Source organism: Dermochelys coriacea, chromosome 13 (assembly GCF_009764565.3).
Source record: "Dermochelys coriacea isolate rDerCor1 chromosome 13, rDerCor1.pri.v4, whole genome shotgun sequence".
NCBI classification, from domain to species: domain Eukaryota; kingdom Metazoa; phylum Chordata; order Testudines; family Dermochelyidae; genus Dermochelys; species Dermochelys coriacea.
Genome location: NC_050080.1, coordinates 16,790,808 through 16,811,902, shown reverse-complemented (window position 1 = coordinate 16,811,902; position 21,095 = coordinate 16,790,808). Strand labels below are relative to the sequence as shown.

Here is a 21,095-nt window from a genome sequence, read left to right as displayed (position 1 = left end):
TTTCAGCCCCGTGGTAGGGATACACCCTATGTCGGGGTGGGCAAACTACAACCCAGGGGCTGCATCCAGCCCTCCAGATGTTTTAATCCAGCCCTTGAGCTCCTGCTGGAGAGTGGGGTCTGGGGCTTGCCCTGCTCCAGCCAGGGAGCGGAGTCATGGGCTTGCCCCACTCCGTGCAGCTCCTGGAAACAGTAGCATGTCCCCCTGTCCGGCTTGTGTGTGTAGTGGCAGCCAGGGGGCTCTGCACGCTGCCCCCGCAGCTTCCATTGGCCAGGAACTGTGGCCCATGGGAGCTGCAGGAGTGGTGCATGCAGAGGGGCTGGTGCATGCAGAGCTGCCCGGCCACTCCTCCGAATAGGAGCCAGAGGGGGGACATGCCACTGCTTCTAGGAGCAGCTTGAGGTAAGCGCCTCCCAGAGCCTGCACCCCTGACCCCCTCCTGTGCCCCAACCCCCTGCTCCAGCCCTGATCCCCCTACCACCTTCCAAACCCCTCAGTCCCACCCCGGAACACCCTACTGCACCCCGAATCCCTCATCCCCAACCCCACCCAAGAGCCCGCACCCCCAGCTGGAGCCCTCACCACCTCCCCCACCCCAATGCTCAATTACATAAGCATTCATGGCCTGCCATACAATTTCCATACCCAGACGTGGCCCTCAGGCCAAGAAGTTTGCTCACCCCTGCCCTACGTAGAGCTCACTGTAGGATCTGGGTGTAAAGCTTTTCTGCAGGGTGGTAGAAACTGGAATAGTCCTTTGTTATAATGTCAGATGCTTATATACTGAAAGAGTAAAATTCACTGCTATAGTATAAGCAAAGGAAAGGCCAGGTTTACAATCATTCCCCCCCCAGGCTGCTGGGGGACTTGTGCATTAATCCTGTGAATGCTAGATATTTCAGACTAAGTGTTGAGGACGAAGTGTGATTTTACACCATCAAATAAATGAAGAACTGCAACAAGACTTAACAAATGTGATTAGTATTATACAACCGCTGTTATAAATTATATACATTTAGAACATCACGTTAAAATATTATTCCATGTTACATCAGAATAGATTAAGGCTTTATATTATTTACAGAAACCAACAAGCACCTTAAAAAACACCATTAACATTTCCGTGCTAAAGATACAAAATTTGACGTCTTTTGCTCTCAAAAGACAACAATTAGCAGATGTGCCCAATGCTACACCTACTTTAAACATTGATTATTGGAACAGGAAACACATACCGGCAAGATCCCATCAGTGAGCACTCTGAATCAATTAATGAAAGCATGTGGGGTACACATGTACAACGTGCCCTCCAGATACTCAGACATTAATGTAAAATTGAACGCGTATATAGAAATGGTTGGTTCAAATTCCTCAAAAATTTGAACAGATTTATTTTATTTTAAGGGAAAATGAAAACACTTAAGAATTCTTTGCCCATTGACAGAGTCAAGATTTCAAAGTCTGCTCCACACCATGTTAACAAGACTTAACGCAATAGAAAGATGGAACTGACAGATTTATCAACCACTAAACGCATAAACGGTGACAATTTTATTGGCTTCCATCACTCTGACATGCTGTTTTCATGCAGCATATCTGGATGGGATTTCTTGAAATGCCGTGACAAGTTATCTTCACTATTCTCCATATTGGTCTTAGACAACAAGCTACTTTTAAAAGTTAAATAATGTTGATACAACACAGGTTTACTGTGCCACCAATGTATTAGAAGTGATGGTGCATCGTCTTCCTCTCTGGCTCACCTGATGGTTTTTATGAGACTCAGTGATGAAATATTTTCTAAGACATCAGCAGACATGGCTAAAGAAAGGTGCTCCATACAAACGGAAAAGTAACCATTCGCATTTCAAGTATTGTTTTAAGAAGGAGTTTTTAATTGCAGTCGATGTTAGCACTTTTTAGCTTGTGCTTTAGTCTTATTTCTTTGCAAGTCTTGCATTTGGCTGATGGCTTTTTTTTTTTTTTTAAAATGTTGGCATCAAAGATAAGATCTGTAGAAGGCTGGTAAGAGTTTTATTTAACTTTCTGGGCCCACTTCATGTCATCTGCTCTAGGCTTTTGCCCAGTCACTCCTTGGATAATATTCTCCAAGCATCTCCAGAATCCAATCTTCTCTAATGGATAGTTCAGCCAACCTGAAAGACCCCAGGGGGGCGGGAGGGGAGGAAATAAAAAGTATCGAGCATTAGCTTAAACGATAGAAGTAGTAATGCAAGTTTGCATTGCTTTTCTTCCCTATTTAAGAGTGTTATTCACTTTAAATATCAAACAAAAATGTTTTACAGAAAAGTTCAGTGGTAGTGCGTTATGGGCAAACAATGAAGAATGGCCACTACACAAAGTTAAAGGAGACCCTATTAGGGTAAAAGACAAGAACACTTTGAATTTAGATATTTGTTTTAAAATTTCTAGCTAGTTATATATATTACAAATTGCCCTTCATTCAGACCAGTCAGTTTCATTTTTTGTTCAGATGGTTTCCCTTTCTGGTTCCTGTGCACTAGCACACGGATGCAATGCCTCATTTGCAAGCAGTGCAAGAGAATATTCAAATCAGACAAGATAATGGGTCACTGACATTTAGACAGATTTATTAACTCATCAGATTTTGTAAGATCCAGTATGTTGCCCCAGCCATAGCTAAATGGGCTTTATATTAATTCCTTGTTTTCAGTGGCACAGCCATGGGAGTGGGAAGGTACAGCCAAGGCAATAGTAGGTAAAACTGCATGTTTAACTAGTGCAGCTCCAGCTTTTAAAACAAATTAACTCATATCTGTCTAAACATGGTAACTGAGAAAATAATTCTAATCACACTGTACACTATGTACTATTATCTATGCTTTTGTCACCTTGCTATTAGATACTGTTGTGTGTTCTAGATGGGATACATATTGAGATTATTTGGAAACTGAAGCTAACAGCATGGGGCCACTGTGTTTATTAAGAAAAGCTTCACAAAGGGAGCACCTAACTCCAGTGTTCCAGTATCTGAAGTAGCCATCAAAAAGTTTCCAGGCAATGGTCAAAGTGTTAGCCAAGATCCACGCTACTTACTGTTATAGGCTATCTCAGACCCTGCCTGTCCTCATGCAGTACTGCCACAGATGCAATCAAGAATGTTTGACCTGTGCTCCTCTTGATTTAAAAGGGAGGGGCTTGTAGAACACCTTTGCTTCCAGATATTTGGTTGGACTATAATGAGTTTCATTTGGGATTATGCTTTTATCATGGGACTTGCTCAGTGGTAAATTTGTTAGGCAACCTTATGTCTAATTTTAAAAGGTGTAGAGAAATAACTTAATCTTAAGAGCCCAGAGTTGCAATAAATTAAGTAATATTAACATCCTCTGCATACACTCAGGAGATTAGAGCACTTGAAGTATTTTACCTAGAGTAAAGCATTGGGATACCTTGGATGTGCTTAGTAAAATAACATGCAATGCTCAGTATAAAGTTTAAATTCTAAAACAGCAGTTCAGACTTTGTTTAGCATGCAACATGCAAGACTCAAGAGAACTTGGTGTGTCACTTTCATAATCTTAATCAGGATAGTTACAATTCTTTTCTGATACTGTACTTTAAACCAACGCACGTACTACCAATTGAGAACAGCTCTGAAAACCTTAAATTCATCTTTTCCTGCACAGAGGCATTTAGGTTAGTCATGCCAGTGAATCCATGCTTCTGAAAACTGGCTTAAGTACATAATACTGCACCCACCAGGCGGAATACTCACTTTCAAAATTTTCTTCCCCCAAGAGTTGATGGGTGCAGGGAAAGCAACAGCAAGCGGAGAGGAGGAAACCAAAGAGAAGCACAGGTGCGTGGACATGCAAGGGCTATTGGGCAAGAGACAGAGCAAGCAGGAAAGGCGGGTGAGAATGCAAAAAGTGAACTGGATGGGAGGCAGGATGAGGAGAGGAACTGAGAGGCTTCCAGAGAAGCTGCCCCACAGCTAGCTTTGTCAGGTCAGGGCAAAGCATTCCTATAGATGTGGTACATAAGAGCAAACTGACTCAGGCTGGTGAGATTTTCATGCTGCGTATATGCCCATCACAGGATTCAAACATTAAAGTGGCATCCATTGATCCCAAAATAAGACAAGGGCACTTTCAGGATCACTTCAGCATGGGGCACTGGTGCACCATCTCCTCCCTACCAAGCAGGTCTCTCACCCACCAAGTCAGTCTGCAGGCTAATGATCCAGCACCTGTACCCAGGGGTCAGCATTTACTAGGTCTCCTGCTTGCAACCCTCCCTCTCTGTACACCTCATCCCTTCTGGAAGGCAAGTAAAGTCTTATCAGAGCGATGCTGCCAGCACCCTCTGGGAACAGACCCATCCTTCCCAAACTTCTAAATGTGACAGTTGAAGGCTTTGCATGAACAATGTAAGAGGAAACAGAGGTTAACAACAGACAGCATGAATTCACAAGTGGCCTTTTAAATAATATGTAGCTAGTTGATAAATAATAATAGTAATGGGTGATAAGCTTGCAGCTTTGCTTTGCTTCCTAGCATAAGGACGACCATACTGGGTCAGACTAAAGGTCCATCTAGCCCAGTATCCTGTCTTCCGACAGTGGCCAATGCCAGGTGCCCCAGAGGGAATGAATAGAGCAGATAATCATCAAATGATCCATCCCATCACCCATTCCCAGCTTCCGGCAAACAAACAGAGGCTAGGGACTCCATCCCTGACCATTCTAGCTAATAGCCATTGATGGACCTATCCTCCCTGAATTTATCTAGTTCTTTTTTGAGCCCTGTTATAGTCTTGGCCTTCACAACATTCTCTGGCAAGGAGTTCCACAGGTTGACACTGCATTGTGTGAAAAATGCATACTTTATAGTATATGGATAGCTTAAGATCAATACAGGGATTGGTTCGCAAAATTAGGTCAATCAAAGCATGTGATACAATGCAGAATGTAATGCGCATGTGTTAGTCTGTTTTAGAATAGATATATAATCTGATTTATAATTATGTACTTGGGAGTTGTGGTGCATCTTAACCCATCCCCCTCACTGAAGCCTGATCACCTCAAGTATAACTGTATGAAATGCCAACAAAGAGACCTCAGTGATAAGTCTGGATTCAAACCAATTTTTTGGATTCCAGAGAACTGCATAAAGTGTTCTCTCAGAACTGGATGACATGCTCTGGATAAGCCAAGTGGAAAAGTCTCGGAAGGAATCCCAATAGTCAGCCTGGAAGCTTTAGCATTAGGAGTTCCATTAAGAGTGTGTGCTCAATTATCTGACACGCTCTTGGCAAGATACAAGGGCAGACATTTATGTACATGGGGTCAGCTCTGAAGCAGTGTACACTCTCAGGATTTGAAGTCTTGCCCAATGATACTAACAAGCAAGGCTGCTTTTAAAGTGCAGTACATGCCTCAGTATCTATTAGTACTTCACACACACAAAGAGCTTTACACCTCAAAGGCTGGGGGTTTCCCCATTATCCTGAACTAAGACCACTGGGGTTAGGGATCCAAAAGCCCTTGCACACCTACACTTTATTCAATGAAGCAATCCATCATATTACCTTGATGTGAAATCAAAGTGGGCTGGAGAAGAGGGAATGGAATTAATATTTTTATCATGGTCTTTGCTCATTTAGAGCTTTCCGTATGAACGGCTCAAAGTTCTTCACAGAAACTTGCTGTTGGAGACACAGACAGTCAAGTGACTAGCTCAATCCTAACTCCCAAACCTGTGTTCTTGTCACACTACCATACTGTCTCAGTCACACTGCATTTCGTTCTGACAATGATTAGGAGCAAACCATTTGCTTTGCTTCACATTTGGATGCGAGGTGAAATCCAGACTTCAGTGTAAGTACAAGAGGCCAGATAGATCAAAAGAGAACTCAGCTAGCTGCATAGTAGTACCTAAAGTACCAGGGAGTGGGCTAAAGAAGCTGAAATAGAAATGAAACAAATGCTAGCATAGGAGATGGTTTTCTGACAGATGACAGGAACAAGTTAGAAAACTTTACACAGGGCACGCAGTACTGCATGACTAATACAAATCTATAGATCTATTTATTTCACGGTCCATTTGTCAGAGCAGGAGATGGAGTCAGGAATCTAGAATTTTATTTCCAGCACTGCTATCGCTCACTGTGTGACCTTTAGCAAGTTATGACACTCTGTGGTTTAGCTTGCCCATCTGCAAAATGGACATAACCAGAATGACTTTAGTTGAGGTGAGTATCATGATCCAAGGGAATCGGAAGCCAAAAAAAACCTTGGTAAAGAAGTTATACATGTTCTGAATGCCTTTGTTAGAAGCATTTGGAAATTCTCTCATTATGGCCTTGAATTCCAAGTCTAAAAACTTGTTTTGGAGACTAACATTCAAGGAGAGAGCCAGTGTAGATTAAGAAAATAAAATCATTCCCTTTGTATGAGGATAGAAGCTTTCACAGAATTCATTGCACTAAATAAAGATGCACTAATTTGCATGCGAGTTCAGATTGCTGGATTTTTCCCAAGCCTCAGCATCACTGAAGTCAATAGAAAGTTACTGATTTTCAGCCAATCAGAAACCTGATTTTTCTTTTGTGGGATTGGGATTTTTCTTATTTATGTAACAATACCAAGTGAAGAGCCTCAGTTGAATTGTACAGTAAAAGCTAAACACACTGCAAGTTGTGGCACATAACATCGTTGACATTTTATAGACTGCTAAACAGTAATATATATGCAATCAGACTACATTCTTGCCACATGTATGCTTTCTGGTTCAGTGAAAAAAAGCTCAGTCCAGGAATATATAGCTACTTTACCTGTGGTAATACAAAAATAAGTCTCATGGGGAGACACATGATGGATTCGGTGGTGTTTCCGTGGCAGGATAACATGCCAGTCCTGCAGAAAGATGACCCAGCGAGGAAGACCAAAGTACGTATGAGACCATTTGTGAATCTGGTTTGTCAAGGTTACAAAGATAGCCAGGGCAAAGACATAACACTCCCAAGGGCATGTTTGGTACAATGCTTCTGCAAACAAACAAACAAATAAATAAATGAAAAAGCATTAAAAAAAAAGACTCTTTCCTTTCTTTTATTTTATTGAAGCAGATTCCTACCAGTTTCTAATCACACCTGCCGAGTTTAGAAGTTGCCCCTCAATTCTGACACTATTGTAGCAGTTGCTGACACTTCAGATGTTAACAAGGCCCATGACAAAATTCAGCAATAGATTGTGACAGCAGAGCTGCTGAGTCATGAACAACTCATCCCATATGACATTCTGAAATGCCACAAAGTAATAGGGTTGCAAGACTAGTACGCACCACACCAAATTAGTCAAAATAAATTCAGTCTAATGGATAGTGGGAACCTGAGCTATGGATTTACTGACAGTTGTACAATTAAATAGGAGAACGTAATGCTTCATTATTAGTCTTTACATTTACTTTACAATTACTTCTGCAAAATAGCAAATTTCACTGGTTTTTAATCTTAAACTTTCTTCCTTAATTGCCTGAGTTTAAAAGTCCTTTGGGAAAGACAGATGCTAGTTCTTCTGCAGAATTTATATTCTAAGGTTTCTTTACTGAACTCTTCAGTAGGACTCTTTCCTGGAAATGGGAGATCCTGGGCATGGGAGAGGTTAATCACCCAATGGAAATCAAACAATGGAAATTTTTTTCCCCCCCTCTCCTCAAACATCTACTTCAAACATAAATTAGAGCTGTTGATATGCATCACAGATTCAATTTTTAATCTCTTCCCCACACAAGGACAAGCACTTATTCAATTTATCCAGTGATGAAGATTCTAAATCCATATACATAGTCACTGCTAATAGCTTACCTGGGGAAAGAGAAACAAACTTGTAGGCCATGTTTGCCAATGGCACTAGTGTCATCATGCAGTTATCTCCATTGGTTTCTATAATATCATGTCTAGTAATTGCTGTGGGGTCAATGTGATGTTCTCTAAAAGGTCTGATGAAAGCCTGAAAGAACAAAGCCAGAAGTGCCAGGCTATTACTCCTAAGAATGAATGGATTAGAAACAGAATGAAAGCATCAAACCAAAGAGTGATACAAGGGCTTCCATACTACCATGCACCTAGGAATTAAGGTTCAAGCTTTTAGAAGTAGCGTTTGAAATAATTCATCCATCTGTTGCTTTACACTTGCAAATCTTCATACAATGCTTATATTTCAGCCCAGTTTTTGCATTTTTAAGCAATGTATTAATATTGTTAACACATACCTAGCAGTTTTCATCTCAAAGTGATTTATAAAGGGTGGATATGCATTATCACAATTTTACAGATGGGGAGAAGCACAGAACTTAAATGACTTGTTAAAGGTCACATAGCTAGGCAACAGCAGATCTGGGAACAGAGATACTTATTCTTAGCCTACTGTTACTTCTGCTTGTTAATACTCCCAATCGGAATAGAGCACATTAGAAAGAGTCACCTCAAACTTTCTGGCTTTTATTAGTCTAGAAGAAGTTTAACACTATGTCATAACTCTACCGCCAATATACCAGACCAATTAGCAGAGGATAAAGAAACGGTGAGGAGGACAACAAGTCGGCCAAACCAGGAGGAGAGACAAGACAAGACAGAAAGAGACAAGTTCCTATATAGTGCATAGCACATTTAAGATGATGGCAGCTTCCCCCAAATTTTATTTGAAATTTAAAAAAATTCAGAGTCTCAAACCTTTCCAACTATGGGCAGCTCCACAGATCCCCAGGTGTCTGCTCCCCAGTGCACTAATCCCGACAGAAAGTCAGCAGTAATAACTCCTGCAACTTTAAGAAAAAGAGAGAGTTAGGAATCCAGAAGTATTGTTTCAATGTCCACATTCCCCCCCGCCCCCGCGAGGGGAAAAAAAAAAGGCACAACACTACTACTATTTTCTGGACAGATACACAGTCCCAAACACAAGAACGATCTGGCCACTCTGAATGCACAAAGTTCAAACTTCAATGACAAGTGGGTGATCATAACAGGGGCCATTAAAAGATTAAGTCTTCTCTTAGCTGACAATAAGATCTTGGATCTGATCTATAATCCTATCAAATAATAAATTTCCATACCAGTAAATCTAGATTTGTCAGAAATTTATAACAATAGTCAAATCAGTGAAACCAATTACTTCTAAAACATACATTTACACTGAACATGATCCTCCCTCAAATGGCTAGATGTATAGCTGGTAGATCTAATTCACACACCTAACATCCAACATAAAGGGACAGTTTTGTTTTACCTAGTACGTACTCTGTTTAGACCACCCGTGTCCAGATCTGCATAGATATTCATAGTGTTAGTGGGTAGCACTACCCACAACATGGTTATTTTTTGCACTCAGCAGAGACTCTCCTACCAGCCGACCCCTCTACCACCACACACTCTTGGACCTCGCCAAAGCTTTCTAAGCATGAACCATATAGAGAACTCTCTCAGCTTACTACTAAATAATACCAGCTACAGATGCACACTTTAATACCTGGAAGGGGCTTCCAGACATGGTTCTTTACAGCAAGGCTGTTTACAAAGTAAGGTTGAAAGCCTAGCAGCAAGCTAGGGGGTGGAGCTATCTACAATAATAAAATGAGGAGCATCAGAGTCCATATTGATGATTCCCTGCAGAAAGTCTTCTATACTGAAGGGTTATTAAAGTGGCATGGCAGATATAGAAGGATGTGTGTCTAAATCTGTAGACAAACATGGACAGTTTGTGAATAAGAATAAACTGTCAGCTACGTGCACTAAGTATGCAATTTAAAATTTAAGTGTTCTGTTCTTGCAGATAAGCAGATTTATTTAGATTTTGGTTTTATACATACTCTTCACAAAAAGCTCAGGGCAACTTTGGCACATTTAAAGACAAATAAAAACCTGATTGAAGCAACAGCACACCTTCCCATCAGACATCTTATCAGTTGTGTGACCACTGCATCTTAAGATGACCCTGTCATACTTCCTCACTACACTGAAATTCTACCATCAGTTGCCTGAGCTCTTCACCAGACAGGATTTACAGCATGCCCAGAATGTCAACTCATTATGGGCAGATAATTAGCAGGAAAGTCCTTATTGAGACGGCTCTGCCAGCAACCACTTTATAGGGGCAAGATGCGGGGAGGAGGGCAGTCAAGCTCAAAGGTGTGCTGATCACAGCTGTGGCAGCACGGCATAGGGAGAGAGACAGTCTCTCAAGCAGGCAAGTCCCAAGGAATTTAGGACCTTATAGGTCAAAACCCAACACCGTGACCATTACATGGCCAGCAACAGGTACAAAAAATCATTAGTAATAGATTCTACAGATCCAACTTTGCCCTTATTGCTCTGAATGGGGTTTCTGAAGTGTCACCAAGGGCAGGATTTGGTGACAATTTTGTTGTTACATAAACAGGAATAGAATTGAACTCCCTTGTGGAGCTGTGTTGGCTCTGCAGGTATAATAGAATTACAGTCTTTCTGTGCATTTAAAATATCTGCTGAATTCGGCCACAGAGAAGAACTGTATTGAGTAAAAGGTGCATTAGTTTCTCAGTGTATAACTGCACTTAAACTGTCAAAAACAGCAGTACTCTCCTCTCCCTCATCCCCTCCTTCTGCAGCTCTATTTAAAGCCATTCAGTAGACACTGACCTAAATTTCCATGTCTGAGAAATGTAATATGCAAAGAAGATATACCTGGAAACTGATTAGGTGTTTTATCCTGGAGGGAGTTGCATGGAAACTTTACACAACTCCTGCCAAGCTAAGCATCACACTGATCTTTCAATCCATTGTCAAAAAGGCATCTTGGGATCAGACAAGTAAATAAATGAGTGGTGTGTGTGTAACACATTTCGATAAAGGGATTGGCTAGCAACCAGTATAACACCTAATGAAACACACCATTCATATCTGACCCTTGGAATGTATTTTACAAGGCAGGAGCTAGTAGTCTAGCAATGTGTATACTAAAGGCGGGTGCATGCTATATTTGAGGAGCTGGTTAACTGCTCATAGAAAGCCACATAATAGAACTAGCCATATAGCCACGGTCACAGAGTTAGTTACTGGAAGTTTTTTTAGTTCTTCATTTTTTACATTCACATTAATGAATTACAAAAACAGATGTCAGACTTACTGACTTTTTAACTCTAGAAACACCAGATTGTTCTTACCTTGTTTTAAAAACTGAGTTTTATTTTATTTTTGCTGTATATAACTGGATGGTAATACCCAAACTGTCTCACCGATTCTCCCTGGGACCTTGGTCTGCCACTGCAAGAAAGCAGGGGCTCGTGGATTTCTACTCGGCAGGCAAGCATCTCTACACTGCAATTAGATACCCATGGCAGGCCCAAGCCAGTTGTCTTGGGTTCATGAGCTCAGGCCTAATTAACTGTGGGGTTGACATTCCGGCGTGGGCTATGGCCCGAGCTCTGGGACCCTCCCAACTCACAGGGTCCTAGAGCCTGGTCTCCAGCCTGAGCGCAGAAGTCTACATTGCAATCAAACAGTCCTGCAGCCCAAGCCAACTGGCATGCGCCAGTAAACGGGTGTCTAGTTGCAGTGTAGACATACCTTTAGACTTCTCCTCCACCTCAGCTCCCCAGTCACAGGAGGTGGTGCTTTTGTCATGTGGATCTGCTAGGATTTAGGCAGAGACAAGCAGACCCGTGTCACTACTTGTGACCCAAACCAGAAATTAATGGTTCCATTGTTAGTTTGCCTGGTTATGCTATCCTGGCATCTCACTGCTGCTCTAAAGAGAGCCTCAGAAACTTCCTTCCAGGATGCATCATTTTAGTAAATTACCTCTGCATTTTTATCTAGAAGAGAGACAGGTTGGATTTCTCCTAGTCATGAGTTGATGTTGACATGCTTTTTACTATGGGGTTATGGAGCCACACATCCTGTTGCAATCAGGATGCTTAGATCAGCTGTCTTGGGACTGTCGTTAACAAGATTTTGTTTGACATTAGCAGGATTCCCAAAGTGCAGATACTTTTATGAAAAAAAGATAAGAGTAGTCTATTTTTTATTAATACTGCAAAGTACTGCAGGAATTCTCTTCATCTGCATGTGGTGAAGAGATAGTGCAGCTCACCCACTACCCCCCCTCACAAAGTATATTTTGAGGGTCCCCCTCACTCTTTGTCCTTCCCTTTGTCTTTGTTTAGTAATCCCAGACATATGTCCCTCTGTTCCCAACAATAATGAAACTCCTTTTCTTGGTCCTTTGTCTTGCCTTGACAATTTACACTGTAGGCTCTTCAGAACAAGAACTGTCCACTGCTGTTCTTGTACAGTGCCTGTTACAATGAAGCCCTGATTTGGCTAGTCTTTAGGTACTACCATTAAAAAAAAAACACACGATTAATACATTTTAGAACAAGACACCCCTGTAAGACTGTCTTGTTCTAAGATAGATGGATATACTGGAGATACAGCTAACCAGTGTGGGACAGCACTCAACCTTTGGGATCACCCCACATCATGAATCTAAAAGAATGTGTGGCTTCTACTTAAAGGGGAAAAGGAATAGGTGGGGTATATTTTAAAAACTTGGGCTATGGCTACACTAGAGAGCTTACAGCTGCATCAATACAGCTGCGCCGCTGTAAGCTCTTTGTGTAGCTGTTCTAGGCCAACAGGAGCGAGCTCTCCCATTGGCTTAATTACTCCAGCCCCCGTGAGCAGCGATAACTATGTCAGCGGGAAAAGCTCTCCCACCAACCAGCTGTCCACACCAGCACTTACATCAGATCAGGGAGGTGGCTAATTCACATCCCTGAGCAACATAAGTAGTCGACTTAATCTAATGTCCCCTGCTGATACTTACACCTTCTTGTCAACTGTTTGAAATGGGCCACTTTGATTAAACTGGCCTCATTAGCACTACAAAAGTGATTTTTCCTCCCTTGGTATTCACCCCTTCTTGTCAACTGTTGAGAATAGCCCACTTTCACCTTAATTGAATTGGCTTGTTAGCACTGACCCCCCACTTGGTAAAGCAACTCCCATCTTTTCGTGTGCTGTATATTTATATCTGCCTCTATATTTTCCACTCCATTGTATCTGATGAAGTGGGTTTTAGCCCACAAAAGCTTATGCCCAAATAAATTTGTTAGTCTCTAAGGTGCCACAAGAACTCCTCACTGTTTTTGCTGATACAGACTAACACGGCTACCCCTCTGATACCTGTTAATCTATAGCGTAGCCATAGCATCAAATACCACGAATACGGAGGTTGTAGCAGCAGTGTACTCAATTCTCTCTCATCTGACCTCACAGACTGAAGTATGTTCTGTGAGCATCACGTGGCCTTGAAACTTTGAAGCTAACTGCAAAAAGAAGAGAAGGAAAGCTGAAAAAAGTCTCTGTGGAAGGGTCTGAGAGACTATTTTACACAGTGTTTCAGGAGCAGTCACTATCAAACACCAAGGTCAGGGGAAGAGTGAAGAGTTTGCTAAGACGCGTTTTATTCTAAGGCTGTTTGAAATCCCAGCAAGTGCTAGAAGCCACTTGCTAGCAAACAACATTGGTAGGTAGGTTTCCCTTACAACCTAGCCGATTCACAGCTCGGTAATTCTGGCAGAAAAGAGTATGGAAAGAGGATGGGGGATTATACCTGGCACTGGTGGTGGAGATAATACTTTACACTTTATAACACTTGGATTCAAGGATCTCTAAGCACCTTAAAAAACATTAAATGAATTTAGCCTCATTTTCCTACGACACAGGCATTCTGCCATTTTAAATGAGGAAATGGAGGCACAGATGTTAAGTGACTTGTTTAAAGTCACACAGGAAGCCTATAGCAACATATGGGAAAGAACTAAGGTCTCTGGACTCCAGTGTGACTTAAAGAACATCCTTCTTTTCTGACTGAGTGAGATGTAGCAAGGTATGGAGAGAAAAACATAGCCCAGTTGCGAGTGATAACATTAGGGAGGGCCAGTCACATATCCAGTAAAGATGGAAGCCCAGAGTTTGTGATTCAGGGATGCATGAGTCTCATGCTGATCAGAAGCAAGGCCACTGCAGAACAGCAGAGAGAGGGACTTTTGCTGAACTTGATCTTATTCAAGCCAATCAATAGGAACGCTGAACGATTCTTTCATGATGGATTAGAAAGATCTCAGAAAATATCATGCCCAAGAATAATGGACATTACATTCAATGATGGCAGTCAATTTGAAATACAGTAATAATGTTGGTTTAAAATGTTTTGATTAATGCTTTTTAAAAAAAAATCAGTTCTGAACTAGGTATCTAAAGAAAGCTTTCATTTGTTATTTGATATATAGACCAACATGTTAATAAAAAAACACGTCATTTCAATAAATGGATTGGGCTACTTTTGGGCTAGAAGCCCAATAAAAATATTTGGCTAGTTTTGGGCTACTTTTTAAGTGACTTTAGACTATTAATGCAGAACGTCATTCAGCTGAAAAGAAGAAGTGGAAGCAGAGGCCTGGTACACATGGGGGAGGGGGGAGGGCAGAAGGGTAAGAGTTATTTTAAAAGCAGCTGACTGATCATGAAGTGAATAAAACTGACAGGCCTCAACAGAAGGTGAAACCAGAGTTCATAGACAAAGAATTTATCAGGCATTTTAACTAGAGCAAAGAAGAATAACAGAAGTGCTTTCAATATCCAGTGGCATAACTAGAGGCAGAATCCTCGTATCATTGGCATGTGAGGGAGGAAGTTTTATTAAAGTAAGAGGCTAGGCACTGGTTTTTGCCAGAAAGGTTGTGGCTGGTTTCGCCTTCAGATACATACAGGGTCTTGAGGTACAGAAACAAGAGGTTGCAAAGGACCTCGGCAGAGGCAAAGGTGTGATGGCTAATGGAGCAAGATCTTGAGCAGGTGGTTACCGTTACAAAATGAGCAACATTGTGGAGAACTCAGGAAAGAGTTTCTAGTTATATAGGCGAGATACAGTCAGTGAATGTGACTGACCCTTAAAAAAAGAATTGAGACGTGCTAAAAAGTCATGTTGGAACTTTTATACCATGCATCAATACAAGCAGAAGCCTAGGGAACCACAGCTTCTGGGCTGTTTAGCAATAGATGGCAGGCAGGAGTGGGCACGGAAACCCAAAAATTTTCGCATTAGAGCAAGTGGGAATAGGCGTGTTGGACTGAGGAGTGTCTCATGTATTGAAGTGTTGTATTTTTCCCTAGGCTGTGTACTTAACCATAATTGCTGTTTAAAGTGAATGACTGAACATTTGCAAGTGGAGGGGGTTAGAAGGGAAAAAAAACTCAAGCTAAATTCCCAAAACAGATCATCTATATATAGAAATATATATATATTTATTGCTAACACATCTTTACTCCTAGAAGCAGCTTGTTTTAGGTATTCCCATAACAGTAACACCTATCTACATTCCATACAAATTTGTTGCTCCCTCACTTTTGTCAAAATTTACATGACAAATAAGGACTAATGACATTGATATTTTAGAAAACAATTAGCAGTAAAGGGAGGAATCCTGCAACATTTTATGTTTCCTACAATTAAAAAAAAAATTAAGAGTCACTCATTTTATCTCTGTCACATATATGGCCATTACAGATAAATACAAAGAACAGCTGTCAAGATTGGAGCTGTATGCATAGACAAGGAGCTAACTGTATTAACAGGACAGCAGAGTCCCAATGGCTGGTAGAAAGGTGATCCATAAAGGATTTAGCTAAAAGAAGCTAAAGGTTTTTTCCTTTTGCCACAACATGCGTCACACAGGTTGGCAAGACCCGATCTAAGCTACAGGGAACATCACAAACGAAGGTTAAGCAAGCACAGGACAATGATAAACTTTGTCACTACTTGTCATGGGCTCATCAGCTGTAGCTGGCGCAGGACAGAGGGTGTGGTGACAAGCGACTTGAGATTGTCACAAATTGTCAACAGCCTGCTGAACATGTTAACCGTGGCTGCATTGTTCCCAAAAAAACAAACAAACAGTGTACAAAGTGTACTCAAAAGTGGGTATAGTTTAGTTTAATGATAAAAATCTACTTATATACAGTATTGTCTGAAAATTTGAACAGAAAAAACTGAAACAAACATCGATTGATGCATTTGAATATTAAGGCACTGAATGACTATTCTGCCGAAATGTAATTACTACTACTATTTTGCCATTCTATAGCACCTCTACAAATTTAAGCCACAAGTATTCCTGTGAGGCAAGAGGAGGAGAGTGAAGAACAGTTGTTAATCACCTCACACAAGGTCACGTGGCAAGTCAGTGGCAACGCCTGAGATGGAACACAGGTCTCCTGGTTTCCTAACCACATGCTGTCTAGTCACTGTATTACACTTCTTTCAGAAACGCTTTATTAGAATACAGCAGTATCTCTTGCCTGGCCTCCCACTACTGTAGCACACATCTGAATACAATGCAAGAATCCACCAAAAAGCCAGAAACAGTGTGAGGCCTAGAGAAGAAAGATGGCTGAGACTCCTGCACTTCTTTACACCTGAAGGTTATATGCTTATGGGAGAAACAAACTAATAGGTTCTTTTGGTTAGACTACCAAAGCGTGAGGGGAAGGGAGTTAGATGCAAAATAGCAGCAGCAATTCAAAGTGAACATGATAGTTTGTCAGGCTGTCTGAGGAGAGCCTATCTGTTAAACTAAGGAAACAAATGACTCAACTGGCCTCTCACAGTTCTCGGAAACCTGTGCTGGGTAGCCTTACACATTGGGAGTCTTTCAGTTCAGTCAAAAAGATTCAAAAAGCAAGTACTAGAGGGATGGAAACATCTTTTGAGATGCTCTTTGCTCCCTTAGAGAGGAACTAACCAACAGAAGTTGGCTACCTTAAAGTTTCATCTTGGAAGGCCTTTCTAAATTCCCCAATACACAAAAAAGAGTTACATCTAAGAAGGTACCAAAAGGAAGAAGTGCCCAGAAGGATGGAAAATAGCCTGTCAGACACTGTAGCTTGAGTTACAGCCAGAAACTGCCAGCAAAATCAGCTGGGAAGTCAGACAAACAACGATAGGCCACAGGAACTGGCTCTTAAGCAAACATCTATCAGATAGAAGATTTGAGCAAAACAATCCATCCCCAATTCAGTAAAACTAAAGAACCAAGTTTCAACTAAAGAAAAAAAACCAGCAACAAAACTAACTGGCTTTGGATGCACCCAGCTAGCTGGAGATCCAGACAGGATTGAAGTGTATGAGACTTTCTTCATATCACACTAGTCTAGAATTCTGTTTAGAACTGAAAACTAGATGGTTATACAAAGGATATTCACACAGGAACTCTTCTATTCTACTGTCTCTTCAGAAATACGATGGCAGCACACGGACCCCAGAGGAGGCTGGCACAGTAGAAGATGCTGCAGGAGAACCAAAAGGAAGACTTCCTCTTTTGCTAAAAGACCCTCCCCGCACAGCAGTTCACCTTCTGGGTGGCTTAGTGAGCAAATCCTCTTGCCACACACTGACACTCTCTGAAGTCTCTGGTTCCAATCAAGCAGGGTCAATGCAGCCCTTTGCAGTACCACACAGTTTACTCTGGAGGTCCCTTTTGGAGGGTAACATAATACTCAAATATACCTGCATATACCTTAAGGATCCTATGGTGCATTTTGTGCAAGGTCCAGGTCTGCCCCTAGTGTGGCTGTTCAACACTCCCTTCGGCAGCACTAGCTAGCACCTCCACCCCAAAGGTGGCAGCATTTCAATAGTGCAGTATGTGTAGGGCTCAAGTTAAAGGGCCCAGTTTTATAAAATAACTAACATTTCTAGAGTACCTTTCACTTTGAAGGATCCCACAGCAATCAGCTACATAATAACCAGAATCATTGCACCCTTCTGCAATGCAGCCACAATAGTACTGAATGTGAGATTTTCTAACCAAGATATCTATTCTTTCAGAATAAGCTATGTACATATGTTTACACTGGTGCAATTCCCAGCTTGGGTTAGACACACTTGCGTTAACTCGAATTGAGTTAGTGTGCTCACATGGGTATGTACTCGGGACAGTGTGGAATTCAATGCATCTACCTCAAAAAGATGAAGGGACACATTTCCTGTCTACCAAGATTTATATTGCGTTCGTCCCTTGGATAGCCAAGCACCTTATATTCTAAAAAAACCCCACACTAAATTTCTCTTGATCCTGCCAGACTTTGAACTTGTTCTAGAGTCAATGTATTTCATACCTGATGCTTAGTTAAGCAACCTTTTTTAAAGTAAGATAAAAATCAACTTTTACAACAAAGCAGCCAATCAATTGAGGTTTTATAGCTAATCACTTATTTCTGCACAGAGGAAAAAAAATGGAGAAAAACTATCAATTTGGATTCAGTTTATCTGTCAAGTTGCAGTTGGACGACAATTAATATACCAATTAATAAACCTCTAAAACACATAAAAGAGAACACCAGATACCACAAGTCAGCCCTAAAGGTACAAAAGATTTTAAGTTTCATCTGCATTTGTTGGGGGGGGGGGGGGGGTTTGCTGCTTTATGACATATACTGAAGGCCTGAAAAGCAAAGGAGAAACTGCACTTGAAATGTCAAGACTGGCAAATTTTGTCTTCTCTAGGTTTGCAGTAAGGCTTCTTACATGGAGAATGGGTGGGGGGGAGGAGATAGAGAGGGGAGCTATCTTACAATGTAGTCCAAGATCTCACTTTAACAGAGGACTGGTCTACACTACACTGTTAGGTAGACATAATGCAGCTTACATCAACCTAATTATGTCAGTTTCTACACTACAGTCTTCCTCCTGCTGATGTAAGTGCCCTGCTACACCAACATAACAACTCCATCTGCATGAGAGGCGTAAGGATTATGTTGGTGTAATTAAGGCAATGCAGTGTCTGTGTAGACACTGCGTCCCTTACCTTGGCAGTTGACTGTCTTGTCAATTCCATGGCAGGAGCTGTGAAATTGACAAGAAAGCCTGGCAACTAGAGCTCAGCTGCCCCCTCTCCCTGGTTAACTTATTTTTCTAGTGTAGACATACCCAGAGAGGGCACGTGTATTAAGTATTTGGCAAAGACATCCATGCAAGCATGCAATGGAGTTAAATAAAATGTTTAAAAAACTCTGGTGTTTTTAACATGTCTTACTCAAAATCACTTCCCCTTCAAATGGCTCAGCTTTGTCTCACAATGAGACTTTCTACAGCTCTCCAGTCACTAGAGAGAGATCCACAGCAAACAAGACCTGAACTTCTAACATAAAAAGCAAGCAGAAGCCCACACACACAACCCCTCCCCCTTAAAAAAATAATACAAGCCTCTCAGGCCATCTTTGCACATCAGGAAAGGCCACATGTAGGAACATTCCCAATTTCTCCTTTCCTCTCCAGGTCACCTTTGAGCAAACAAATACAGACTCTTTAATTCAGAAATCGTTCTGAAACCAAACGAAGTCCTTGGTCAGCCTCTCTCCCTGCATGAGACTCACATAGCATATGATCTGGCATATTGTAATATGCTGTGCCAAATCAGATGATATCTAATAAAAGACTCTGCTCACATTGCCCAGGCAAGTGACTGCCTTAGTGACAGCCTGCACTCACGGGATCCAGGCCCCTAGAGTTGGAAGTGTTTTTAGAGTCACGGAATGTCACTAAATACATTTTAAATATATTCAACAGTAAAAAATAAAAGGATTTTGTCCTATCCTGTAAGGCACTGACAGAAAGGAAGTGTAATGTGGCCATTTAAAGTATGTCTGCACTGCAGCTGGGAGCATGCCTCCCAGCCTGGATAGACAGACACTGGCTAGCCTTGCATGAGCTAGAGCACCGAAGTGTGGATACTATGTCTCAGGCTACCCACCTGAGCTTGGACCCAGGAGCTGAACAGGCTTGGACTTGGGTGGTCAGCCTAAACCACTGTCAGTGCTGCAACATCCACACTGCTATTTTTGGCGTGCTGTTTTAAGTGGGAGTTAGCATGTCTGTCTTATCTCCAGGCATTCTGAACCTCAAGCTCAAATACACACTTTGCAAAGGAGCCCGAAGAAAGGGCAACAAAAAACTAACAACAAGAAAACTATTAGTTACTACTTCAGAAGCTGTTCTGGATCTTTAATATTTTAGATAAACAGGTTTTTGCTAGTTTCAGAGTAGCAGCCGTGTTTTTGCTAGTCTCCCATGTTTTCACCTTCACAGGGAATAACTCCTCCCACTTCTTTTGTTTTTACATTGAAAAAATGTAGCGCTAGTGAATGGAATCTTCAGCCAGAACTCCAGTTTACCCATAAAACAGATACAACATAGGCAGCAGCACTACCTGCTTCCCCAAACAGCCAATCAATTTGTCACCCTTGAAAGATGCTCCCTATCTCCAAACCCATGCAATTTCACTAGCAAGAAAGGAGGAAAATAACTCAGTTAGTGGATGCTGTAATGCAACGTTCATGTACTAGACTGAGACCCCACAATTCATTTCTCAGGCTAGAGAGGTGGCAAGGATCAATGATCTCTACTGATCAGTGCTGCATTAAAACAAGTGACAGGTAATATTGAATCTAGCTCAGGATTCTCAATTAAACATTCAGCACCTCCAATGACACTGCAGTAATAATGCAGCTTTCCATTGTTACTAGTTGCTTCAATCATTAAAATAAATAAATAAATAAATAAATGTAGAGCTTTAAATTAAAAAACTTTTAAACACAGCAGCAGGTTCATAACATTAATACTCACACCAATACATGCCACCTTCTGCAATAAGAGAACGCGATAACGCCTGCTCTTCAGCTCAAAGCCCTTTGGGTTTTGCCAAAATGATCTATGGGGTAACCCTTTAGCAGGGACAGAGATCATCTAAGGCAGGGATTTAGGCACTCAGGGGGTGTCAGGCCGGCCATTCGTGCAGGGATGAATATTTCTGTACATTCCCATACTCAGAATGGCATTCAGAATTAGGACAACTATAAAAAAGTCAAAGAATCCTTGACTATGGACCAAAAGCAACCTCCAAATCAACAGGTATACTCATTTACGTCAATATAAGATACACCGGTTTACTGTAGGGCTGAATTTGGCCGTAGTTGTTTAATGTATTTTTAAAAAGACAAGGCTGGCAAAAGCA

The 21,095-nt window shown here is 41.4% G+C and overlaps 1 protein-coding gene across 1 annotated transcript in view; it reads right to left on the bottom strand.

The window, feature by feature from the left end:
- Positions 1 to 965: 965 nt before the first annotated feature.
- The window catches only part of PEDS1 (plasmanylethanolamine desaturase 1), a 31,735-nt gene continuing 11,605 nt past the window's right edge, over positions 966 to 21,095 (bottom strand). Inside the window, exons 3-6 of the mRNA XM_043496265.1 lie at positions 8,719 to 8,810; positions 7,852 to 7,996; positions 6,820 to 7,032; positions 966 to 2,156 (exon numbers count right to left, since the gene is read on the bottom strand). Coding sequence (XP_043352200.1) covers positions 2,035 to 2,156; positions 6,820 to 7,032; positions 7,852 to 7,909 — 393 coding nt within the window. The 5' untranslated portion in view covers positions 7,910 to 7,996; positions 8,719 to 8,810 and the 3' untranslated portion in view covers positions 966 to 2,034. The remainder of the gene's footprint in view (positions 2,157 to 6,819; positions 7,033 to 7,851; positions 7,997 to 8,718; positions 8,811 to 21,095) is intronic.